This window comes from Salmo salar, chromosome 03 (genome assembly GCF_965601325.2).
Source record: "Salmo salar chromosome 03, fSalSal1, whole genome shotgun sequence".
Taxonomy (NCBI): domain Eukaryota; kingdom Metazoa; phylum Chordata; class Actinopteri; order Salmoniformes; family Salmonidae; genus Salmo; species Salmo salar.
Window position 1 is genome coordinate 55,347,962 of NC_138293.1, and position 27,597 is coordinate 55,375,558.

A 27,597-nucleotide genomic window follows, 5' to 3' on the forward strand; every position below is an offset into this window, starting at 1 on the left:
TGTGCTTCATCTAAATGACTGGTCTATCTTTATATAGCAAGTTACAGTTGAAGTGAGAGTCATTATGATTGGCTTAGCACATTGCCTTCAATGTGAGCTCAGCGATAGAGATTCTCCGTCCTCACTCCTCTATACCCCTCTACCTGTCCCTCTCTCGGTTTCCCTCTCTCCCCTTCTCCATCAGAGATATGTTAATCCCAAAATGGTCTCTCCTCCGTTTCAAATGTGGTGATGCATGCTAGACTGTTTTCCATTTCTTTCACAGTAAAGGTGCACTTAAAGCAACAACGTTCAACTACACTGGCCAACTTGGCTTTGGCTGTCATAGCTCGCTCGCTCGCCCCCCCCCCCCCCCCCCCCACACACACACACACACACACACACACACACACACACACACACACACACACACACACACACACACACACGCCACACGCACAGAGAGAGACACACCTGTTGATGCAATAGGGTTGCAGAATATGCATGGCTGTAGTCTGTATATCCCAGAGAGATCTGTATAGTATATCCTTCTAGAGCGATCCTCTCAGAACAGTATCTGGGATGCTGCAATGTTCGCTGGGTGCTTCAGCCCTCAGTACTCTCCCTCTCTCTCGCTCTCACACTCCCTCTCCCTTTCTGGCAGGGAGTATGTTACTTTGCTTTCACTCTCCCAACCTCTCTCCATCGCTCTCTCGATCCTTCCCTCTCTCTCTCATGCTTTCATCTGTTGACAACCCCCCCCCCCCCTCCCGGATGACAGCCAATTAGTGATAACTATCACCTCATGTGACGGAGCTTTAGAAGACACCTCTCCCTGTTCTATCCATCCCTTCTCAAAATCCCTCTGTCCTCCCCCTCCTCAGAATGACTTGATCTTCAATCCCAAATCATAGAGGCTTTGCTTATGTAATCATGGAGATTGTATTCTACAATGGGAGCCACAGCTAACATGTTGTGACATTAATATGGAACGCCTGGTAAGTATTCCAGTGATTGTCTTTTAAATGGTGTTACAAAGGAAAATAAAAATTGGTAAATGTGTTTGATTGATCAATAATATCAATGGCTCTTGGTTTTCAGTGTTTTGAAGCTCACTGCCGGGTTGAATTTAGAGAAACCGCAAACTGAAACACAAGCAGATTTTTATATATACACACACACTGAACAAAAATATAAAAAACGCAACGTGACAATTCAAGATTTTACAGATTTATAGTTCATATACGGAAATCAGTCAATTGAAATGAATTAATGAGGGCCTAATCTATCCATCTATTTCACATGACTGGGAATAAAGATATGGATCTATTAGTAACAGATACCTTTAAGAAAAAAAGGGACGTAGATCAGAAAACCAGTGACCACTATTTGACTCCTGCAGCGCAACACGTCTCCTTTGCATAGAGTTAATTAGCGACATGGGGACGTGCGTTATCATGCTGAAACATGAGGTGATGAGGCGGGTGAATGGCATGACAATGGGCCTCAGGATCTCGTTAGGTTCTCTCTGTGCATTCAAATTGCCATCGATAAAATGCAATTGTGCTCGTTGTCCATACCATATGCCTGCCTGCCTGCCCATACCATAACCCCACTGCCACCATGGGGCACTCTTAACAACGTTGACATCAGCAAACCACTCGCCCTCACAATGCCAGAAACGCGGTCTGCGGATGTGAGGCCGGTTGGATGTACAGCCAAATTCTGTAAATTGACACTGGAGGTGGCTTATGGTAGAAAAAAGTACATTCAATTCTCTAGCAACAGCTCTGGTAGACAATCATAGTCAGCAAGCCAATTGCACACTCCCTAAAAACTTTAGACAACTGTGGCATTGTGTTGTCTGACAAAACTGCACATTTTAGAGTGGCCTTTTTTTGGTCCCCAGCACAAGGTGCACCTGTGTAATGATCATGCTATTTAATCAGCTTCTTGATATGGCACACCTGTCAGGTGGATGGATTATTTTGGCAAAAGAGAAATGCTCACTAACAGGGATGTAAACAAATTTGTGTACAAATTTTTGTGCGTATGGAACATTTCAGGGATCTTTAGTTTCAGCTCATGAAACATGGGACCAACACTTTACATGTTGCATTTATATTTTTGTTCAGTGTGTATATACACAGTACCAGTCAAAAGTTTGGACACACCTACTCATTCAAGGGTTTTTCTTTATTTTTACATTGTAGAATAATAGCGACGACATCAAAACTATGAAATAACACATATGGAATCATGTAGTAACCAAAACAGTGTTGAACAAATCAAAATATGTAATGAAAACTCAAATGACCCGAGTCAATACTTTGTAAAAGCACATTTGGCAGCGATTACATCTGTGAGTCTTTCTGGGTAAGGCTAAAAGTTTTCTACACCTGGATTGTGCAACATTTGCTGATTATTCATTTCAAAATTCTTCAAGCTGTCAAATTGGATGTTGATCATTGCTAGACAACCATTTTCAGGTCTTGCCATAGATTTTCAAGTAGATTTAAGTCAAAACTGTAACATGGCCTCTCAGGAACATTCATTGTCTTCTTGATAAACAAGTCCAGTGTAGATTTGGCCTTGTGTTTTAGTTTATGGCTGAAAAGTGAATTAATCTTCCAGTGTCTGGTGGAAAGCAGACTGAACCAGCTTTTCCTCTAGGATTTTGCCTGTCCTTAGCTTCATTCAGTTTCTTTTTTTATCCTGAAAAACTCCCAGGTCCTTAAAGATTACAAGCATACCCATAACATGATGCAGCCACCACTATGCTCAAAAAAGTGAATTGCTTTGCCACATTTTTCGCAGTATGACTTTAGTACCTTGTTGCAAACAGGATGCATGTTTTGGAATATTTTCATTTTGTACAGGCTTCCTCTTTTTTTCCCCTGTCAATTCGGTTCGTATTGTGGAGTAACTACAATGTTGTTGACAGCCTGTAACTGTTTTAAAGTCACCATTGGCCTTATGGTGACATTTCTGAGTGGTTTCCTTCCACACCGGCAACGGAGTTAGAAAGGATGCCTGTATCTTTGTAATGACTGGGTGTAGTGATACACCATCCAATGTGTAATTAATAACTCCACCATGCTCAAAGGGATATTCAATGTCTGCTTTTTAATAAAAATCTACCAATAAGTGCCCTTCTTTGCGAGGCATTGGAAAACCTCCCTGGTCTTTTTGGTTGAATCTGTGTTTGAAATTCACTGCTCGACAGAGGCGTTACAGATAATTACATGTGTGGGTTACAGAGATGAAGTAGTCATTCAAAAATCATGTTAAACACTATTTATGCAACTTACTATGCGACTTGTTGAGCACATTTTTACTCCTGTACTTATTTATGCTTGCTATAACAAAGGGGTTGAACACTTGACATTTCAGCTTTGATATTTGATTAATTTGTAATTCCACTATTACATTCTGTTCTTTTTATTTTTTTATTCAGGCTGTAGTACAACAATGCATTTCATAATTATTATTTGATTAGATATTATGCATTGTACCACCAACGCAATAAAGGTCATTACCGCAAGTTTTCCAAGTCCAAAAAAGTAATAAACAAATCCAATTGTAATATATTTTTTTAACATTACATTCAGGCCAAAGACTTCAATGTTGGGTTCATCAGACCAGAGAATCTTGTTACTTATGGTCTAAGAGTAATTTAGAAGCCTTTTAGCAAACTCCAAGCGGGCTGTCATGTGGCTTTTATTGAGGAGTGGCTTCCATCTGGCCACTCTACTATAAAGGCCTGATTGGTGGAGTGCTGCAGAGATGGTTGTCCTTCTGGAAGGTTTTTCCATCTCCACAGAGGAACTCTAGAACTCTGTCAGTGTGACTATTAGGTTCTTGGTCACCTCCCCGACCAAGGCCCTTCTCCCCCTATTGCTCAGTTTGGCCAGGCAGCCAGCTCTAGGAAGAGTCTTGGTGGTTCCAAACTTCTTCAATTTAAGAATGATGGAGGCCACTGTGCTCTTGGGGACCTTCAATGCTGCAGAAATGTTTTGGTACCTTTCCCCAGATCTGTGCCTCGACACAATCCTGTCTCCACGGACAATTCCTTCGACCTCATGGCTTGGTTTTTGCTTTGACATGCACGGTCAACTCAGACCTTATATAGACAGGTGTGTGCCTTTCCAAATCATGTCCAATCAATTGAACTTACAACAGGTGGTCGCCAATCAAGTTGTAGAAACATCTCAAGGATGATCAATGGAAACTTAATGCACCAGAGCTCAATTTCGAGTCTCATAGCAAGGGGTCTGAATACTTATGTAAATAAGGCATCTGTTTTTTATTTTTAATACATTTGCAAAAATGTCTAAAAACCTGTTTCCACTTCGTCATTTTGGGGTATTGTGTGTAGATTGATGAGCAAAATGTTTTATTTAATACATTTTAGAATAAGGCTGTAACGTAACAAAATGTGGAAAAAGTCAAGGGGTCTGAATAATTTCCGAATGGACAGTATATACAAAAGTATGTGGACAGCCCTTCAAATTAGTGGATTTGTCTATTACAGCCACGCCCGTTGCTGACAGGTGTATAAAATCTTGCACACAGCCATGCAATCTCCATAGACAATTATTGGTAGGAGAATGGCCTTAGTGAAGAGCTCAGTGACTGTCAACGTGGCACCGTCATAGGATGCAACCTTTCCAACAAGTCAGTTCATCAAATTTCTGCACTGCTAGTGCTGTTATTGTGAAGTGGAAACGTCTAGGAGCAACAACGGCTCAGACGCGAAGTGGTAGGCCACACAAGCTCACAGAACGGGACCGGCGAGTGCTGAAGCGCATAAAAATCTGTCCTCGGTTGCAACAATCACTACCGAGTTCCAAACTGCCTCTGGAAGCAAGGTCAGCAAAATAACTTTGTCAGGAGCTTCATGAAATGGGTTTCCATGGCCAAGCAGGCGCCCACAAGCCTAAGATCACCATGCGCAATGACAAGCATCGCTGGAGTGGTGTGAAGCTCGCCGCCATTGGACTCTGGAGCAGCATAAACGCGTTCCCTGAAGTGATGAATCACGCTTCACCATCTGGACGAATCTAGGTTTGGCAGATGCCAGGAGAACGCTACCTGCCTGAATGCACAGTGCTGACTTTAAAGTTTGGTGGAGGAGGAATAATGATCTGGGGCTGTTTTTCATGGTTCGGGCTAGGCCCCTTAGTTCAAGTGAAGGGAAATGGTAACACTACATCATACAATGACATTCTAGATGATTCTGTACTTCCAATTTTGTGGCAACAGTTTGGGGAAGGCCCTTTCTTCTTTCAGCATGACAATGCCCCCGTGCACAAAGCGAGGTCCATACAGAAATGGTTTGTCGAGATCGGTGTGGAAGAACCTGACTGGCCTGAAATCAACACCATCGAATATCTTTGGGATGAATTGTAGCGCCGAATGCGAGCCAGGCATCAGTGCCCGACCTCACTAATGCTCTTGTTGCTTAATGGAAGCAACTCCCTGCAGCAATGTTCCAACATCTAGTGGAAAGCCTTCCCAGAAGAGTGGAGGCTTTTATAGCAGCAAGGGGGGGGGGGGGGAAATCAACTCCATATTGACGCCCATGATTTTGGAATGAGATGTTTGACGAGCAGGTGTCCACATACTTTTGGTCATGTAGTGTTGAGAGAAACCACAGGGAACGGGACATCATTTTTAAGGCCTTACAGTTGCTTAGATACCTTTGTATGTAGTGGGTCTAGTTAAGGCTTAAGATGTTTGATACGTCTTGACAACCAACTGACTGGCCAAACATCATTTGTTTCTTCACTGTAACTTTCATTACATTGAGAGCAGGTTGCTGGTCCCTTTTCACATATCCTCTTTTACCTGATGTATCTGGTCCTGTCCCTGAGGTACCTATTCACTCATAAGTCCGGTGTGTGCGCGTCTGCCTATTAACTTGGCTGGGTTCTTGGACTGCATAGCTTTCAGTAATCATCAAGGCTGTGATGTCACACACTGGCATCACTGATTTGACTAGTAGCTGATGTCACTATCGGGTCGTGATTAGAAGCACTATGCTTTGCGATAAAGTAAACTGTTAACCATCTAGTAAACTAAATATTCTCTCAGTCACTGACCAGCCCATCAGGCCAAACATTTGCCAATAAACGCGCACGCACGTGTACACATGCACGCGCGCACACACGGTGCTAGGACGTCACCCTTGCAGGAAAAAGCTTGTGAATAATAAGAGGCTTGTTGTTGCAGGACAGGACATAGTGTTTGAGGACAGAGTCTGATGGGAACACAACCTGGTCTCAGAGCATTGCGTATTATTCTGTAAGTAAATCCGTATAGCCCACATGTTACATTTGGCATGGTTAATTAAGACAGATAGTAACTTAAGGACAAAACAAAAGTAGGGTGGTTGGTCAGGCGTATAATGCGAAAGTCTAGCAACCCAAAAGGTTGTGAGTTCGAATCGCATCACAGACAACTTTAGTATTTTAGCAACTTTTAAATGACTTACTACTTTTTTGGCTACTTTGAAACTAATTAGCATGTTAGCTAACACTTCCCCTAACCTTAATTCTTTAACCTAACTCCTAAACATAACCCTAACCCCTAGCCTAGCTAATGTTAGCCACCTAGCTAGAATTCTTAACATTTCATACGTTTTTCAAATTCGTAACTTATGCTGCATTTTGCACATTCGTAACAATGTACAGTCTAATACGAATTGTAATTTGTAACATCCACAAATGAATACATACCATACGAAACGTAACATATGATACTACATGGAGTGCGTTGGATTTAAGTACAGAATAATCCGAAATGCTGTGAGATCAGGTTGGGGAACAACATACATATAGAGAAACATTTAAATCGTATCTACAGTCATCTCTGGGGACATGCTCTGTGTGTGCACACGTTGTGTGCTTCAAGTTAAACACTGACCCCATTTTACAGGATACGTAAGGTCACAGTCTAGGAAGTAGAGTATTGAGAAATTGAATTATTTTACTTCACTTATCTAGATAATAGATATGAATATTCGATAATGTATTATCTAAAGCAGGGCTCTCCAACCCTGTTCCTGGAGAGCTACCGTCTTGCAGGTATTTTTGCACCATCCCTAATCTAGCGCACATAACTAATAATTAGCTGGTTGATAAACTGAAATCAGGTTAGTTACAACTGGGGTTGGAGCGAAAACCTACAGGAGGGTAGCTCTCCACGAACATGGTTGGAGATCCCTGATCTAAAGTGATACTGTAACAGTATATTGATCAATGCACGAAGTTACTGTAGATACCGACCCTAAAATCAATGTCCACTTGTACCTGAAGTTAATGAATAATAAAGGTTTGAATTTGAAACAGCTTGAGGACTCTTTGGTTCCGCTGTTGATCTCAGAGTGGATAAGCAAGGCCCCTGAATGGATTTGAATTCATAGCCGCTTCATTCTTTTTCACACTCCTTATTAAATTAAAGCTGGTAAGTGAATTGATGTGGTGGGCGCCAAACCTCCCTGAGACGAGAACTCTAGACCGCTGCTCTCTAGAGTTAATCCTAATGTGCACACACGCATGGGCACACACAGTAGCGGCGTCGCTGTGATTGCCCCAGGGCTCTTGTGTGTGTGTGTGTGTGTGTGTGTGTGTGTGTGTGTGTGTGTGTGTGTGTGTGTGTGTGTGTGTGAGACCAAAGAGCTGAGTGACTCAGAGATCACGGGTTGGAGGGGGGGGCATGCATGAGGCAGCTCACACAAGGACACGCGCACAGACATCCTCCGCGCACACACACACACTTGCACATACATGCACACAAACAAACAGCAACTCTCACACACACACACACACACACACCGAGACATAAATAGCAACACACCAGAGACAATCCCCTGCTGGCGTCACATATTGATGTGTCCCGAGTTTGCTTTCCTGCCATTCCATCTGCCCCCCCACTCCTAATCCTACACTCTGTTCTGTTCATCCCTGCACAGTGGACACACGCGTGCACATGAACGCATGCACACACACACAAGCACCATACACTTTCAGCACATCCTCTGTAGTATAGGCCTATGACCAATACATCCCTTCACTAACATAAAACACAGTACGTTCGACACACACAGATTTCAAATCTAACGTGTGTATTTCTCTACCGCCGTCTGTGCTCATTTCAAAATGTGACTCCAATTCTCTGGATAAATTCAGCATCTTCACATTTAATGAGAAGGAAGGCGGCGCGCATGTGAGCGCACGTGTTGGGCCGGAGGCAGTGCTTCCCTATACAACTCCCTCCACATTCCTCCCCTCATTTTCACATGGCGTTTGCGGTAGATCTATGGTGCGGGTGCGTCCATGCCAGTGTCTGTGTTTAGAACATCTCTTTACAACGGCAACGGTAGAGACATTTGCTTTGGTCGCTAGATTTATACATGAAATGTCATTATATAACGTCTAACTCTTCCTCTCTACATATGACACACTGTTATGCAATCCCCCAGAGGCAGTGTTAAAAAAATTATTCGGGATGAACTAAGTGCTGTATTGTGTATCTGGAAAATGTTACGGACATTGTTACAAACCCACACACAGAAATCCCCCTCGTACACACTAGGGAACAGGGAGGAACATGGACTGACCGTTTCTCATCTCCCTCTGATGAGTTGGGGTCCTCGACGTTGGAAATGGGCTCCATTCACCTCAATTCCATCCAGCGGCCAATGAGCGGAGACTGAGGGCGGGCCCCAACCTCACTAGCCTGCTCAGCATTCGCAGTTGGCCCCGTCAAACGACGGCCATCGATGGACGGCAGCGGTGAAGCGTTCCCCGGAGATGGTTGTGTGGAACATCGGTGGGGCAGGCCCACCCCTGGTTCTAGAGGCTAGCACGTGATGTGCTGAGAAGAGGAGACCCAGCTGAAACCTGTGAGGGAACAGAGAAATTAGAGACATAAAATATACGACATACAGTAGGGAACAAATGCATTATGAGACCACTGGTAACCTTTAGGAATTTATAATAGCTGTTACATCTAAAAGGTTTATTAATAGCTGTTGATCAATTCTACTGAAAATCATTTGTCTAGGAAACTTTTCCTTTGAGCTTTTCTAGGAACAGTGTCCTGAGTGAGTGGCTAATGGATTTATAATGCTTATCCTCAAAAAGCCACAATTCTGAGTTTGTGTTGCAGCCCAACTGCAGTCCCTCAAATTGGTTATAATTTATAGATGGAGCTATGGATCCAAGGACTGATAGCTCATGAGATCAATATGATAACACAAATATTTTAAAAAGCTATACATTGTTTCTACACAAATTCAAAAGACAGAAGAAAAAAACCACACGGAGTAAAACAAGCTTATATTTTGGTTTATGATAGTGTAAGACAGTTGAACTAAGCTCATGTGACTTTTATAAGTTACATTCTTCAAGAATCAAATGGGTTTGTATCTTCAACTGAAATGCCCAATGAGCAGCAATAAATATCCCAGATTGCCCCTTAAACCTATGTTAAGTGCGTGTCCTGCCTGTGTTGTGTCTGTAAACTGGTTAGCCTGCATACAGAGTCACGGTCAGACTTGTGTCATCTAGGATCAAGGTATTGTGCAACGCCGCGCGTCGACTCAACAGCCAATGGATCCATTGCTGATCAATGCATTAGTCAAACACTGAACAGAATCTCTGAACAAGCTACTGTTTAGTGACCTATACCTAATTTAATCAATGCTTTGAAATAGATGAAACATCTGGAACGGAAAAAGGGGGGTGTGGCAAGACAGGTTCATTGAGTACACTGGAAGATAGATCTAGGAGGCACCACCAGTACAGAGCTTGCTCAGAAATGGCGTACGTATGTACAGTCATGGCCAAAAGTTTTGAGAATGACACAAATATTCATTTTCAAAGTCTGCTGTCTCAGTTTGTATGACGGCAATTTGCATATACTCCAGAATGTTATGAAGAGTGATCAGATGAATTGCAATTAATTGCATAGTCCGTCATTGCAATGCAAATAAACTGAATCCCCAAAAAACATTACCACTGCATTTCAGCCCTGCCACAAAAGGACCAGCTGACATCATGTCAGTGATTCTCTCATTAACACAGGTGTGAGTGTTGACGAGGACAAGGCTGGAGATCACTCGGTCATGCTGATTGAGTTCAAATAACAGACTGGAAGCTTCAAAAGGAGTGTGGTGTTTGGAATCATTGTTCTTCCTCTGTCAACCATGGTTACCTGCAAGGAAACACGTGCCGTCATCATTGCTTTGCACAAAAAGGGCTTCACAGGCAAGGATATTGCTGCCAGTAAGATTGCACCTAAATCAACCATTTATCAGATCATCAAGAACTTCAAGGAGAGTGGTTCAATTGTTGTGACGAAAGCTTTAGGGCTCGCAAGAAAGTCCAGCAAGCACCAGGACCATTTCCTAAAGTTGATTCAGCTGCGGGATCGGGGCACCACCAGTACAGAGCTTGCTCAGGAATGGCAGCAGGCAGGTGTGAGCGCATCTGCACGCACAGTGAGGCTTTTGGAGGATGGCCTGGTGTCAAGAAGGGCAGCAAAGAAACCACTTCTCTCCAGGAAAAACATCAGGGACAGACTGATATTCTGCAAAAGGTACAGGGATTGGACTGCTGAGGACTGGGGTAAAGTAATTTTCTCTGATGAATCCCCTTTCCGATTGTTTGGGGCATCTGGAGAAAAGCTTGTCTGGAGAAGACAAGGTGAGCGCTACCATCAGTCCTGTGTCATGCCAACAGTAAAGCATCCTGAGACCATTCATGTGTGGGGTTGCTTCTCAGCCAAGGGAGTGGGCTGACTCACAATTATGCCTAAGAACACAGCCATGAATAAAGAATGGTACCAACACATCCTCCGAGAGCAACTTCTCCCAACCATCCAGGAACAGTTTGGTGACGAACAATGCCTTTTCCAGCATGATGGAGCACCTTGCCATAAGGCAAAAGTGATAACTGAGTGGCTTGGGAACAAAACATCAATATTTTGGGTCCATGGCCAGGAAACTCCCCAGACCTTAATCCCATTGAGAACTTGTGGTCAATCCTCAAGAGGCGGGTGGACAAACAAAAACCCACAAATTCTGACAAACTGCAAGCATTGATTATGCAAGAATGGGCTGCCATCAGTCAGGATGTGGCCCAGAAGTTAATTGACAGCATGCCAGGGTGGATTGCAGAGGTCTTGAAAAAGAAGGGTCAACACTGCAAATGTTGACTCTTTGCATCAACTTCATGTAATTGTCAATAAAAGCCTTTGACACTTATGAAATGCTTGTAATTATACTTCAGTATTCCATAGTAACATCTGACAAAAATATCTAAAGACACTGAAGCAGCAAACTTTGTGGAAATTCATTTTTGTGTCATTCTCAAAACTTTTGGCCACGACTGTATGTATATATAGAGTAGATCTCTACTGTATCAATATTGCAATGACTAGTACTGGTCAGGACAGCCTGTACAGCTCTACTAAAACAGACAGAAAACAGACCGTTTCCCCAGTAATCACTTCACTTCTGTTGCTTTGACAGTAGATGGCGCGTGTGTGATTTCAGGTCAGACCTTGCTCACCCTCTATAGCACATGATGTAAAGCACTGCCGAGAGAGAGACAAGGAAGATTTGAATTGACCGTTAATTTGAGAAATTTACCGGACCCATATTCGTTGGGTGCGTAACCCATTAGGGCGTCTACTCACTGTGCTCGGAATGTCATCAATCACATTTCGATTATGGTAATTCACCTTAACACAAGTCAGGCTATCAGCGCGTCTCCCACCACATTACCATGTGGGCTGGAGGCAGAAGGCTGTTCATTTTGAAAACAAAGAGGTAATTGTTTGAAACCTGAATGTTTTACTACATGAAGACTAATGAAAATACACAAGTGTCAATTTAATTCCACTAAATTATGCAAATGATCCTATAGACCGATAAGTATGACCATCAAATGTATTTCCATCAGCGAATGAAAAATATTATTTTGCAAACGACTCTTTTCTCCCATTTAACGTGGATGGCAACAATTTAATTGGGTTTTCTTTTTTTTTTTCCTAGCCAAAAGCTGCCATTTACCGACTAACGTTAACACTGACGCACACACACACACACACACACACACACACAGGTTTGACTCATAATGTCCGCGGGGCGGGCGTGTTTAAGTCATGAAATATTGTGTGGATGAAGGACGGGTGGTTGGCGGGCGGGTTGAATAAAAATAAAAATGCATTAAAAATCCATAAATGTATAAGTCTTGTGCAATTCATATCTGTAGGCTACATTGAGGTTTTTCTTTCATTCTGGTGCGTAGCCTAAACCTAAGCTTTAGGGCCTAACTGTAGCAGTGTTGGCAGATTGGCAGATGCTTTTGGGAACTTGGGCAGTTCAAAAATAAATAAAGACAATACAAGTTGTGTCTAGTAAAATGTTAATGCCGAGTGCAGGACTCTCTCCATTTACAGACATCAGTATCAAGACCATCTGTCAGTCTGGACTTCATCACATCATCTTGCAAGTCTCCATGTGCTGGCTCCATAGATGCATATGTGAACACATACACTGTCACTGTTCTATTACCAATGGCAGTTAGGATAGGTGATACCTGACAAACAAACAGTTTGAACAGCTCAGACTAAACCTACCTAATTCTGGTCTCCCCATCGACGACCGTTGGTGATACTGGTTGGTCCCACACAAACACAGAGCACTGATTGCATTATAAAATGGTGGTTATGATTACGATTTGGAGGCACAGTTGAAAAGGTAACGCACTGGATTAATTCGAAAATTATAGCAGTACTTTTTACAATGCGTGATAAATAAGAGGTGTGGCTTATGAGTGTGAGAAGAGGGTGAAATTGCATGTCTCACACCCAATGCGTGAGAGTTGGCAGCACCGCTTCAGTCATCAGAGCAGTAACTCGGTCCAAGCTAATTCTAGGTCATCACTTCATACCACAGCCACAAAGTCATACAGGGCGCCTATTTCGACAATTAGCTTTTAAACCTTAACCACACTACTAACCTTTAACCTGATGCCTTACCTTAAATTAAGACCAAAAAGCAAATTTTTGTTTTCATGGAATGTTTACGATATAGCCACTGTGGGTGTGGAAACCCTAATTCTATGTGTTACAGATGTAGACTGACTGTAGCTCCAGATTGTTACAGTTTGTTGCTCCTAGTTCACTGTATTAGTCAGACTCAAACATGAGTTAACTGCCACCATTATTTTGTTTTGCCCTAGGCAATACAGAATACACTTGTATAAGCTACAAATTAACGTGCAAATCCAACTTGTAGGCTAATGTTAGCTATCTAGCCAACATGACCTAGCCTGTAGCTAGCTAGCAGTATCTAGACAATACACAATAAAACTTGTATGAGCTACGACTTAAGTTGTAATGAGGTAGCTAGCGCTAGCTACGCTAACGTTAGCTAAAACATTAGCGCGCCTGCCTCGCTAGCTAGCCTGTAAATGGGACAATATTTTTATGTTGCACATCTTTTAGTTGCCTCATTAAATTATTTCTATACGTTTTATATGTATTCATACCCTTTAGTTGGTTTGAGTTCATAGAAATTGCGCTATTGACCTTGTCCCATGTACGTTGTGTAATACTGATGGTCCTAAATAGCCCCATAAAAATATTGAATATCTAACCAAATTGACCATGGGTATTAAGATCTGGTTGCATGCAGCTGCGCTCCGAATTGATGATTACTTGGGTGCTGCCAGCTGTGGGCATGATTAAAATAATAATCAAAACAATTTATTTTCCTACACTAGCCTTTCTGGCTATTGTTTCTCAATTATTTTCTTTTCTTTTCATTAATCCCTAGCCTTTACATGTCTCTCTTCTGTTCACATTTCTTGCTCCTCTCAATTACTATGCTGTGATTTACTGCGGGGACAATTACTAATCTTTTGGTTTACATGCCTCGGGGCAGGGAATTTAGCCTACTAAGTATTACTGCGGCAGAAATTTCAGACATTTTCTGGCTGCTGATCTTTCTGACTTGATTAATAACTCATTTTTCTCTTCTGCTTAATTGCATTCTCTCTGAGCGTCTTACTCTACTGCTCTCTCCCTCATATATATATATATATATATATATATGTCTATCTCTGTGTCTGTCTCTTGATTGTGTAGCTCTATATTTCTCTCGCTCTAATATTGTACTCTGTATTCTGTCTTCCCGTGTAGCGCTCTCCCCGTTTGGTTATTGCTTAGATTAGGATCGGTACTTATTTATTTCAGAATTATTATTATTTGATTAGATATTATGCATTGTACCACAAATACCAGCGCAAAAAAAAAGGTCACAACAGTTATCAAAGTCCAAAAAAGTAATAAACAAATCCAATTCTAATATAATTTTTTTAACATTGCATTCAGGCCAAAGAGTTCAATCTTGGTTTCATCAGACCAGATAATCTTGTTTCTCATGACCTGAGAGTCCTTTGGATGCCTTTTGGCAAACTCCAAGCAGGCTGTCATGTGCCTTTTACTGAGTAGTGTATTCCATCTGGCCACTCTACCATAAGGGTCTGATTGGTGGAGTGCTGCAGAGATGGTTGTCCTTCTGGAAGGTTCCCCCATCTCCACAGAGGAACTCTGGAGCTCTGTCCGAGTGACAGTTGGGTTCTTGGTCACTTCCCTGACCAAGGCCCTTCTCTCCCGATTGCTCAGTTTGGCCGGACGACCAGCACTAGGAAGAGTCTTGGTGGTTCCAAACTTCTTCCATTTAAGAATGGAGGCCATTGTGTTCTTGGGGACCTTCAATGCTGCAGACATTTTTTGGTACCCTTCCCCGGATCTGTGCCTCACCACAATCCTGTCTCGAAGCTCTGCAGATAATTCTTTCGACCTCATGGCTTGGTTTTTGCTCTGACATGCACTGTCAACCGTGGGACCTTATATAGACAGGTGTGTGGCTTTCCAAATCAATTAAATTTACCACAGGTGGTCTCCAATCAAGTTGTAGATCCATCTCAAGGATGATCAATGGAAATCAGGTGCATCTGAACTCAATTTCAAGTCTCATAGGAAAGGGTCTAAATTCTTCTGTAAATCATTATTTATAAATTGCAAACATTTTGAAGTCTGTCTGAATATTTTCCGAATGTACTGTATACCCTCTAATATATCAATGGAAAGCTTACATTCACAGCTTGCCATTAGACATTTTTGGAATGTTCAAGTCAACAGAACCTTGACCTTTGACCTCTAGGGTATAAATCGCTTAAAAAAGGAAACCCTGATACATTAATCTTTGTTTGACAAGTGGTTCTGAAAGGTCATACAATTACCTTTGAAATTATATATAATATAAACAACTTTGAAAGCACCAGCTACAACTAGTGTTTAAAAATAGGCCATATTGTACTATTAACAGAATGCTTGAAGCTTAGCCACAGAATTCTATGTAGTGGGGCAGATATGTTTTTAGATTGTAACTTTGGTGACCACATTTCACACACACTGCTAGAACGGGGTTTTAAAAAGATGGAAGAAGATACAGGGCCATCACAGGATTCACATATTAACCCCACAGAAGCCCTTTTCCAATATGGCCAACTTTTGGGCTCCCGAGTGGCGCAGAGGTCTAAGGCACTTCACCTCAGTACTAGAGGTGTCACTGCAGACCCTGAATAGATCCCGGGCTGTATCACAACCGTCCTTGATCGGGAGTCCCATAGGGCGGCACATACTTGGCCCAGCGTCGTCCTGGTTAGGGTTTGGCCGGTGTAGGCCGTCATTGTAAATAACAATTTGTTCTTAACCGACTTGCCTAGTTAAATTAAAAAAATTAAACTTAATACGGTCTTAATTATATCAATTTTGCATTACCATACCTGTATGAAATATATTGTAGCATGCCCAATATCATAACATGTTCATAGTGATGTAGAGCACACAACCAAATGAGCCAGCTGTGCAGATATGGAAGAATGTGCCTAAAAATCTGTCCGAATCACTGATTTCTAAAGATGTCACGATCAATAACTGTAATATTTTATCTTCAAACATGTCAAATGGATATGTACAAGTGAACAGTCATGGATGTGAGCTGACTGAAATGAGATACGTTATCCTATTAACTGTCGCTGGTTGCTCAGCTCCGAGAATAACTCTTTGTCCAAAACCATCTAATAGAAACATGGAGGCTTTATTCCCCGGTGGGGAAAGGAAAAGGAGATAAGTCGCCCTGGATAAGAGCGTCTGTCAAATGACTAAAATGTAAATGTTAAATGAGATAAGGAGGAGGAGGCGGCGGCAGGGTGGACGAGAAGCAGAAGGAGAGGAAGGGGTCTTGATGGTAAAAGCGGCAGATGCATGGCCTCCTAAGCGAGGATCGGGGGAGGGGGGGGGGGGGGGGGGGGTTAGAGGGAGTGGAACCACTCACATCAACACTCTATAAAAGATGGAAGTTCTACTTTCATCGTATTCCCCCCTCCCCTTCTCTTTCTTCTCTATAACCAGAAGGTAGTCATGTTCTATATGTTGAGCTATATTTGAGTGTGTGTGTGTGTGTGTGTGTGTGGGGGGGTGTAGAATGGTAATGTAAATCTTTATGTGGTGCAGCCATCTGCTCATGGTGGGAAGTCTGTGGCTTAAGCACCAGCTATCTTCATACTAACGGTCTCACGTTACATCTACTGTACATCGCGTGTAGGTGGTGTTTTTGGCCCTGTGTTTTGCTGGTCTGCCTAAAAACAGGGGCTCAGCTCAATTCAATCAAAATCATAGGACATAAAGACCTAGCTACTTCTACCAGGTGCTTCCTCACCAGGTACATGCCTGTGTGTGTGTGTGTGTGTGAGATCGAATGGGTTGTGTGTGTGCATTCCTGCATGCACTTGCATGCGTGCGTTGAGCCACAAGTGGGACGTCTAGTGTTAATTCTGATGGAGCATACTCGTCACAGAGCTCCTAATACCTCCGGAACAGGAGCAATGACTCCCAGGCAGCTGCCCTGGCCAAGGGGTTGGTTTGGCGGCTAGTCAGTCCACTTAGCCTGCATGCCTGGCAGCTTTCATGAACGGGCATGCCCAAAACCCCTGCCTGGATGCGTCGCCACCCAAAACACACAGCACAGGGAATCCTCTTCCCCTAGCTGCAACCAGACTGTCTGTGTGTACTGTGTTTGTGTGCGTGTGTTTGAGAGTGTGTGACAAAAGCGGGCCCTAAGCCACAAGCACTCAGGTAAGAGTATGAGCCCAAGGTGAGAGTGCTACACAGATACGCACGCACACTTCCCTTTGCAGTGAGGCTGACTGAATTTGCATTCCAGTGTTCACAGTACACCATCAAAAATTAGAACATTTCATATACACCAACCAGAGACGGAGATCAATGGTGCTGCTGAGAAGGGAAATGAAAACCTCTCCCTCCACCTCTCGTGAAAAAGGAAGCTGGACTGTTGAACGTACTGTGAGATCGCATAAGATACGGTTGTTACTGTAATGAATGCTTCAGAAAGGCCGCAGTGTTAAAAACAGCAACACAGAGCATACCTGTGGGGAGTGACAGATGGGCCCGCGTCCTAAATGCCACCCTATTCCCTTTATAGTGCACTTCTTTTGATCAGGGCCCATAGCGGTTTTATCAAAGGTAGTGCACTATATAGGAACTTGGGTGCCATTTGGGATGCAAACAGGGTCTACGGTAGATACCTGTATTGTTCTCCAGGGAGAGGTGACTGGGAGAGGAGGGGCAGAGGTAGGGTGGTGGAGGGTCTCTGGTTTCCTTTTAGCCATAATCTTGCGTGACTGCGAACAATGTACTTCAAAAGGCGAGGCCGCCCTGGCCTTCTTTAGGGCCCCTGTAAAACCGAGCCCACCCTACAATATCAACGAACATGAAAAGACCCTAAGGGTACACAGTGATTGCAAAAGCAATAACGGCAGGAATATGGGGATAGGTGTGTGAGGAGGCACCCAAGTTCCAGTATGGGAAGCAGAAAGCACACCAGACCTCGGAGCTAACCATCCATGTGTAGAAACCCTTTAACGGTGAATAGGTTTAAAAAAATAATCATGATCTCTCTCTCTCTGGAAAAAAACCAGAACCACAACGCTCAGTCAAACTTGACCCATACACACCTCTAACACCCAATCCCCCCCGGGTCCAGTTAGAAAGTGTTGACGTGAGCCTAACCATGTCTAAGATTCTCTACCGCACTTGGTCTGCCTTCCACATCTCATCCACACAGAGGTGGAATGTATGTATGTATGTATGTATGTGTGTATATATATATATATATATATATATATATATATATATATATATAGTTGTGTTAGTTTATTAAAAGGTTAAAGCATTCCAAATGGATTAAAGTTTAAAGCCCCAGACTACAGGCCGGGATCACGCCTCCTGCCGTCGGTGTGTCGGCACGGTAACAAGCTGTAAATCAGTTGGCCAACGCAGTGTTCCCAACCAGAGAATCCCTGCTATTCATTGGGGGGGGGGGGGAGACGTGGTAATCCTTACACAGAACAGACAATATATTAATTTCTACCAGTATTTATCAGTGAGAATTAAGGACAGGTTAGTAGACAGGCCTTTGTATCTGTATCAATCAATCCAACTTTATTTACTATATAAAGCTGAGACGTTACTAAAAAGGCATTTAAAGCGGAGATCCACGAAGGTAAAAAAAAGTCACTGGTCGCCCCAGGCGCATTTGTTGTTGTATTTGTATAATAAAAAATAAAAAAAGGAGTTGAGCATCCAGTGACATAACAAAAGATGCTGGTGCATACGCTGCTGTTCAATTGTGCGTGTAATGATGTACAATGATGACCAAGGGAATAAAACAGTGTTGGTTGTTTAGCTTTGACTTTAGGAAAGGCATTGGTAATTTTGTATGTGTTGGGGTGGGGGGGTTCTGCATGTCATTACAATTGTGGAATACTTCTAGTTCTGTGGACACATCAACAACTGGACATCAACTGCAGACTTCCTAACTTGAAGCTGACGTTTAGCATGTGTGATGTATATGGAACTGGGGCTTGGAGGGAATAGTAAGCTAGACCTGTTGGCTGGTGCTAAGCAGACCAGGCCTGTTATTAAAATATGGGCTGCTTTCAGACTTGATATACTGTACATGCTGCTTTCTGACTTCATATACTGTGCGGGTGTGAATTCTTGTTCTCCATGCATCCATCCATCCGTCTGTCTGACAAGTCGTCAGAGCCTTGAAGCCTGCCACATGAGGCTAACATCTGCTGGACTTCCCCCGTGAGTATCTCAAGTCCCTTTATGGCTCCTTAAAAGGATAGTTCACTCCAAAATCAAGGTGTTTTTCAGACGTTTTAGGACCTCAAATGTGGTCAAATGTCGAGATGAGTCCCACACCATCTGTTGTGTATATCCAGCTGTAAGCCTCAATCCCAAATAAAATGGGAAAGAAAGGCACCATCCGAAATGATGACATAAGACATCCAGCTACATCTATACAACAGATGGCACGGGTCATGCCACAGAGTCATCTCAAACGTTTGACCACTTTCAGGGCCTGAGCAACAACATCAATAAATAAAAATGTTCATTTTTGTGTCAATTGTTCCTTTAAATCCGGAATCTGACTGACAACAGGGCAAAGGTCGTGATGGAGCATGAAGGTATAGTTTATCAATACTGCAGGTCTACCTGTGGAACAACCCGGTTCTCGTGGCCGCGGCCACGACCAGGGCTAGTCAGTATTATTCCAGAGCAGTGGTGTGGTGGGCGGAACGTTCCGCAGGGTTCCGGAGTGTTACAGAGTGTGTCTGGCCTGGAACTCCCCACCAGCAGCAGGGCAGTAGGCCCCAGGTGGGATTTATGAAGTGTTAAGAATGTTTTGATCTCAAAACGTGATGCAGGCCATCTGGGAGCAGTCTACACCCCACTGGCGCCTCCATGATGCCTCATCCTCCCATCAATCCACCCACTCCCCCTACAGAAAACACTCAGTGTATCTAATATACAGGGAGGGAGCTTGGGTAGGGTAGGAGAGTTAAAAAGTTGGAGACCATGCCCTCTTTTCACGAGCCACAAGGCCCCCACAACAATCTCCATCTGGCCCCAGGCAGGCTGTCACATTCCTTCCCCAGAACACCCTACCCAACTCCACCAAATATGGATTGGGCCGTTACAGTCGGTACTTCTACTTCTATCCTCCTGATTCCCGCTTACAAGCAAAAATGTAAGCATGAAGCACCAGTGACTCAGTCAATAAAAAAGTGGTCAGATGAAGCAGATGCTAAGCCACAGGACTGTTTTGCTATCACAGACTGGAATATGTTCCGGGATTCTTCCGATGGCATTGAGGAGTACAGCACATCAGTCACTGGCTTCATCAATAAGTGCATCGATGACGTCGTCCCCACAGTGACTGTATGTACATACTAGGGATGCACAATATAGTCAGTGAACATATCGGAATCGGATTTCTAGTTTAACGCCCGATGTGCAAAACCAATGTCAAAGCTGACGTGCATACCTATATAACAAAGGTACATGATGTAATGACAACACGCAAAATTCTGCGCTATACGTGCAACACAGAATTCCTAAGCTAGCCCACAATATCTGCCGTGTGGATCGAGCAGTCAACAAGTCAAGCAGTCATTTGAAAGAGTAGCAACATTTCAGCGAGACAACAAAGGCGAAATCCATTAAAGCCAAGATAATGAAACTCATTGCCCTTGACAATCAACCGTTCTCTGTCGTGGGTGATGTTGGCTTTCACCGACTGGTTGAGCACCGGTTAACACAACCAAGTGTGGCATTTTTCCGATGTTGCCCTACCGGAGTTACACAGTAATAGCTTCACTGCTATTAGCTTCACGACATACACACTATGGAACAGCCGTTTGGGTCTTTGCGTGTCAAAAAAGATACAGTAGCACTGTCAAAGAAGTATAAAAAAGTCAAACACCTGTGTATTTACAATACCACGTTGGTAATAAAGCGTCATTTGTTCGACCACAACTTCTGGGGTAGCTAGCTTTAGCTTGGTACCTAGCTAGCACCAATACAACCAGCCTGAAAACAATGACCAGTAAAAACTGCAGTCATTTTCATTATTCTTAGCAATGATTTAGGAATCCTTGTAAGTATTAGCAAATAGTAGAATTATGCCATACTTTTATTTTGAAGTCCACTATTAATCAAATAAGACCTGTCTTACAAATTAGGGTTATTTTAGATGACACCTAGTTATATAGTTAGCTAGCTAACTCTAGCTACTGAAACAAATGTCGTTTTGCTATGTTTTTGGGGAAGAACATTGTTTACATCCATGAGCTAGCTTGCTTTTTTTTTTTTAATCAGCACTGTAGGTGTGCAAGACAACTTTACCAGCATCATAGCATACGTATTGATGAATCGTTGTGACATATGAAATACGAGTGACAGTTATTACACATTGATTACACTAAGGTAAAAAATGAATGAACGAGTTAAATTATTATGTGACGTGCAGTCATATTCAGGGCCTGATTGGTCAAATAGTGTTATTTGACATGTCAAATATTATCTTTCTGGACACGTTAAATAGCATCTTTTTTGACCTGCAAAGACCCAAACGGTGTTCCACAGAAATCCTGGTTGAGAATGAAACGACTGAACAAATGAACAGCACAGCAAGTAAGTGAAAGAAATAGGTTTTGCTTATGTTTTACTGGTAATTGGGACATACATAAATGCCAACAAAATTACTTTTTGGTCAGTGTGGCATGTGTGTAACCTTTATTTAACTAGGCAAGTCAGTTAAGAGCAAATTCTTATTTACAATGACGGCCTACCCCGGCCAAACCCGGACGACGCTGGGCCAATTGTGAGCCGCCTTATGGGACTCCCAATCACGGCCGGATGTGATACAGCCTGGATTCGAACCAGGGACTGTAGTGACGCCTCTTGCACTGAGATGCAGTGCCTTAGACCACTGCATCCATGTGTGTGTATGTTAACTATTTAACTGTAGTAGAATGCTTAAAAAAGGCAGCTAAAATATTAAATATTGGTGATCGGTATCGGCCAAAAATGTAATATCGGTGCATCACTAGTACATACCCCAACCAGAAGCCATGCATTACAGGCAACATCCACACTGAGCTAAAGGGTAGAGCTGCTGCTTTCAAGGAGCGGGACTCTAACCCGGAAGCTTATAAGAAATCCACTATGCCCTCCGACGAACCATCAAACAGGCAAAGCATCAAGGTTTGAATCGTACTACACCGGCGCCGACGCTCGCCGGATGTGGCAAAGCTGGCAAACTATTACAGACTACAAAGGGAAGCACAGTCGACAGCTGCCCAGTGACACAATCCTACAAGTAACACTGTAACACTGAAACATGCATGAGAGCACTCACGTCTGTAGCCATGAAGTGCTTTGAAAGGCTGGTGATGGCACACATCAACACCATCTCAGAAACCCTAGACCCACTCCAATATGCACACCGCCCCAACAGATCCAGATGATGCAATCTCTATTGCACTCCACACTGCCCTTTCACACCTGGACAAAAGGAACAGCTATGTGAGAACACTGTTCATTGACTACAGCTCAGCGTTCAACACCACACTCAAAGCTCATCACTAAGTTAAGGACCCTGGGACTAAACACCTCCCTCTGCAACTGGATCCTGGACTTCCTGACGGGCCTGCCCCAGGTGGTAAGGGTAGGTACCAACACATCCACCACGCTGATCCTCAACACAGGGACCCCTCAGGGGTGCGTGCTCAGTCCCCTCCTGTACTCCCTGTTCACTCATGACTGCACGGCCAGGCACGACTCCAACACCATCAGTAAGTTTGCAGATGACACAACGGTGGTAGGCCTGATCACCAACAACGACGAGACAGCATATAGGGAGGTCAGAGACCTGGCCGTGTGGTGCCAGGACAACAACCTTTCCCTCAACGTGATCAAGACCAAGGAGATGATTGTGGACTACAGGAAAAGGAGGACCAAGCACTCCCCCATTCTCATGGACGGGGATGTAGTAGAGCAGGTTGAGAGCTTCAAGTTCCTTGGTGTCCACATCACCAACAAACTATCATGGTACAAGCACACCAAGACAGTCATGAAGAGGGCACGACAAAACCTGGTATGGCACTGCTTGGCCACCAACCATATGGCACTAGAGGGTAATATGTATGGCCCAGTACATCACAGGGGCCAAGCTTCCTGCCATCCAGGACCTTTATACCAGGCGGTGTCAGAGGAAGACCCCAAAAATTGTCTAGGACTCCAGCCACCCTAGTCATCATCACCTGTACATAGCCCATCTATAGAATAGCCCAAACAACTACCTCTTCTCCTACTGTATTTATTTATTTAGCTCCTTTGCACCCCAGTATTTCTACTTTGCACACTCATCTACTGTCAAATCTACCATTCCAGTGTTTTAATTGCTATATTGTATTTACTTCGCCACCATGGCCTATTTATTGCCTTTACCTCCCTTATCTCACCTCATTTGCTCACATCGTATATAGACTTATTTTTCTACTGTATTATTGACTGTGTTTGTTTTACTCCATGTGTAACTCTGTGTTGTTATATGTGCCGAACTGCTTTGCTTTATCTTGGCCAGGTCACGGTTGTAAATGAGAACTTGTTCTCAACTTACCTACCTGGTTAAATAAAGGTGAAAAATAAATAAATAGACTGTTCTCTCTGCTACCGCACGGCACGCGGTACCGGAGCGCCAAGTCTAGGTCCAAGAGGCTTCTAAACAGCTTCTACCCCCAAGACTACTGAACAACTAATCAAATTTCTCCCCAGACTATTTGCATTGCCCCCTTCAAAGCTGACTGTTACCAAAAACTGTATTAATTCACTTAGTCTCCCTCACCACCAAAAACTAATGAGGAAAATAAGAACAATCCGAAATTTCTTTTTGATACTGTCGCAAAGCTAACTAAAAAGCAGCCTTCGCAAATGGAGGATGGCTTTCACTTCAGCAGTAATACATTTATGAACTTCTTTGAGGAAAAGATCATGATCATTAGAAAGCAAATTACAGACTCCTCTTTAAATCTGGGTATTCCTCCAAAGCTCCATTGTCCTGAGTCTGCACAACTCTGCCAGGACCTAGGATCAAGGGAGATACTAAAGTGTTTTAGTACTATATCTCTTGACGCAATGATGAAAATAATCATGGCCTCCAAACCCTCAAGCTGCATACTGGACCCTATTCCAACTAAACTACTGAAAGAGCTGCTTCCTGTGCTTGGCCCTCCTATGTTGAACATAATAAACGGCTCTCTATCCACCGGATGTGTACCAAGCTCACTAAAAGTGGCAGTAATAAAGCCTCTCTTGAAAAAGCCGAATCTTGATCCAGAAATTATAAAAAAACTATCGGCCTATATCGAATCTTCCATTCCTCTCCAAAATTTTAGAAAAAGCTGTTGCACAGCAACTGACTGCCTTCCTGAAGACAAACAATGTATACGAAACGCTTCAGTCTGGTTTTAGACCCCATCATAGCACTGAGACTGCACTTGTGAAGGTGGTAAATGACCTTTTAATGACGTCAGACCGAGGCTCTGCATCTGTCCTCGTGCTCCTAGATCTTAGTGCCGCTTTTGATACCATCGATCACCACATTCTTTTGGAGAGATTGGAAACCCAAATTGGTCTACATGGACAAGTTCTGGCCTGGTTTAGATCTTATCTGTCGGAAAGATATCAGTTTGTCTCTGTGAATGGTTTGTCCTCTGACAAATCAATTGTAAATTTCGGTGTTCCTCAAGGTTCCGTTTTAGGACCACTATTGTTTTCACTATATATTTTACCTCTTGGGGATGTCATTCGAAAACATAATGTTAAATTTCACTGCTATGCAGACGACACACAGCTGTACATTTCAATGAAACATGGTGAAGCCCCAAAATTGCCCTCGCTAGAAGCCTGTGTTTCAGACATAAAGAAGTGGATGGCTGCAAACTTTCTACTTTTAAACTCGGACAAAACAGAGATGCTTGTTCTAGGTCCCAAGAAACAAAGAGATCTTCTGTTGAATCTGACAATTAATCTGGATGGTTGTACAGTCGTCTCAAATAAAACTGTGAAGGACCTCGGCGTTACTCTGGACCCTGATCTCTCTTTTGAAGAACATATCAAGACTGTTTCAAGGACAGCTTTTTTCCATCTACGTAACATTGCAAAAATCAGAAATTTTCTGTCCAAAAATGACGCAGAAAAATTAATCCATGCTTTTGTTACTTCTAGGCTGGACTACTGCAATGCTCTACTTTCCGGCTACCCGGATAAAGCACTAAATAAACTTCAGTTAGTGCTAAATACGGCTGCTAGAATCCTGACTAGAACCAAAAAATTTGATCATATTACTCCAGTGTTAGCCTCCCTACACTGGCTTCCTGTTAAGGCAAGGGCTGATTTCAAGGTTTTACTGCTAACCTACAAAGCATTACATGGGCTTGCTCCTACCTATCTTTCCGATTTGGTCCTGCCGTACATACCTACACGTACGCTACGGTCACAAGACGCAGGCCTCCTAATTGTCCCTCGAATTTCTAAGCAAACGGCTGGAGGTAGGGCTTTCTCCTATAGAGCTCCATTTTTATGGAATGGTCTGCCTACCCATGTGAGAGACGCAGACTCAGTCTCAACCTTTAAGTCTTTACTGAAGACTTATCTCTTCAGTAGGTCCTATGATTAAGTATAGTCTGGCCCAGGAGTGTGAAGGTGAACGGAAAGGCTGGAGCAACGAACCGCCCTTGCTGTCTCTGCCTTGCCGGTTCCCCTCTTTCCACTGGGATTCTCTGCCTCTAACCCTTTTACAGAGGCTGAGTCACTGGCCTACTGGTGTTCTTCCATGCCGTCCATGGGAGGGGTGCGTCACTTGAGTGGGTTGAGTCACTGACGTGGTCTTCCTGTCTGGGTTGGCGCCCCCCCCTTGGGTTGTGCCATGGCGGAGATCGTTGTGGGCTATACTCGGCCTTGTCTTAGGACGGTAAGTTGGTGGTTGGAGACATCCCTCTAGTGGTGTGGGGGCTGTGCTTTGGCAAAGTGGGTGGGGTTATATCCTGCCTGTTTGGCCCTGTCCGGGGGTATCATCGGATGGGGCCACAGTGTCTTCTGATCCCTCCTGTCTCAGCCTCCAGTATTTATGCTGCAGTAGTTTATGTGTCGGGGGGCTAGGGTCAGTCTGTTACATCTGGAGTATTTCTCTTGTCTTATCCGGTGTCCTGTGTGTATTTAAATATGCTCTCTCTAATTCTCTCTTTCTCTCTTTCTGTCTTTCTCTCGGAGGACCTGAGCCCTAGGACCATGCCTCAGGACTACCTGGTATGATGACTCCTTGCTGTCCCCAGTCCACCTGGCCGTGCTGCTGCTCCAGTTTCAACTGTTCTGCCTGTGGCTATGGAACCCTGACCTGTTCACCGGACGTGCTTGTTGCACCCTCGACAACTATTATGATTATTATTATTTGACCATGCTGGTCATTTATGAACATTTTAACATTTTAACATTTTGACCATGTTCTGTTTTAATATCCACCCTGCACAGCCAGAAGAGGACTGGCCACCCCTCATAGCCTGGTTCCTCTCTAGGTTTCTTCCTAGGTTTTTGGCCTTTCTAGGGAGTTTTTCCTAGGGAGTTTTTCCTAGCCACCGTGCTTCTTTCACATGCTTTGCTTGCTGTTTGGGGTTTTAGGCTGGGTTTCTGTACAGCACTTTGAGAATATCAGCTGATGTACGAAGGGCTATATAAAAATAAATTTGATTTGATTTGATTTTGACCTCTGTCTCCCTTTGCTTCCCACTAGATTCCACAGCCACATTCTGCATGGCCACTTCGGGAAAAAAAGAGAGATTGCTTCTTCTATGCAAATGTTGTTTTACGCAGTACAATAAAATAAATCTTAAAAGTTCCCAATAAATTAAGTCCTAAATGGAAGGGATTATTCATCATCTGTAGCCCCATGAAATCAGCTAAAACAAGCTCAATAAAAATCTAATGTATGCACACACTCCAATTGAATAATATGCATTGACCTGTATTGTAAAGTACTGTGAATTGACCTAGGCTACATCTTGACTTACTCAGTTTATCAATAGAGACTTACCGTTCTAATAAATGATTAGCATTATGCTATTTTGTAGTTTGATTGGTAAAAATCTAAGTAACATTTATTGTAGAATTGATTCAAATAATGCATAAACATTTTTTTCCAAATGTAATGACAGAGCAGTAGCTGAGTTCACTTGTCTGGATCAAGTTACATTCTGGCTTTGGTTAATGCGCCTTCTTTTTTTGTGTGGTGTCGTTTCGGTATTGAGATAATAAACCTGGTATCGGTATTCAAGTCAAAATGCTGGTATTGTGGCGATACTAGTTATAGGGCTATAGGCAAGAGTCATAGATTCTCCAGCCGACCTTGCGTGTCGTCTCTGACTGGTAACATGTTGATCTGCATGATGAAAGCATCTACCTTCAACTCTGTAGTCTGGACACACGCTGAGCTTCAGCAGGCAGAGAGGGAGGGAGGCAGGCACACACACAGGTTTTGACGATACCAGTGTTACAATATTTTTTTCCATGGCAAAAATGTAAACACGAAGCTCACTTGGTCCTTTA

At 43.3% G+C, this 27,597-nt stretch overlaps 1 protein-coding gene across 2 annotated transcripts in view; it reads right to left on the bottom strand.

Annotated features, from left to right (window-relative positions):
- tr-alpha (thyroid hormone receptor alpha) overlaps positions 1–27,597 on the bottom strand; it is a 105,312-nt gene that overhangs the window by 14,996 nt on the left and 62,719 nt on the right. Inside the window, exon 3 of one of the 2 annotated variants that reach the window (XM_014192391.3) lies at positions 8,603–8,885. In XM_014192391.3, the coding sequence (XP_014047866.1) occupies positions 8,603–8,658 (56 nt within the window). In that variant the 5' untranslated portion in view covers positions 8,659–8,885. 2 annotated transcript variants of the gene reach the window in all.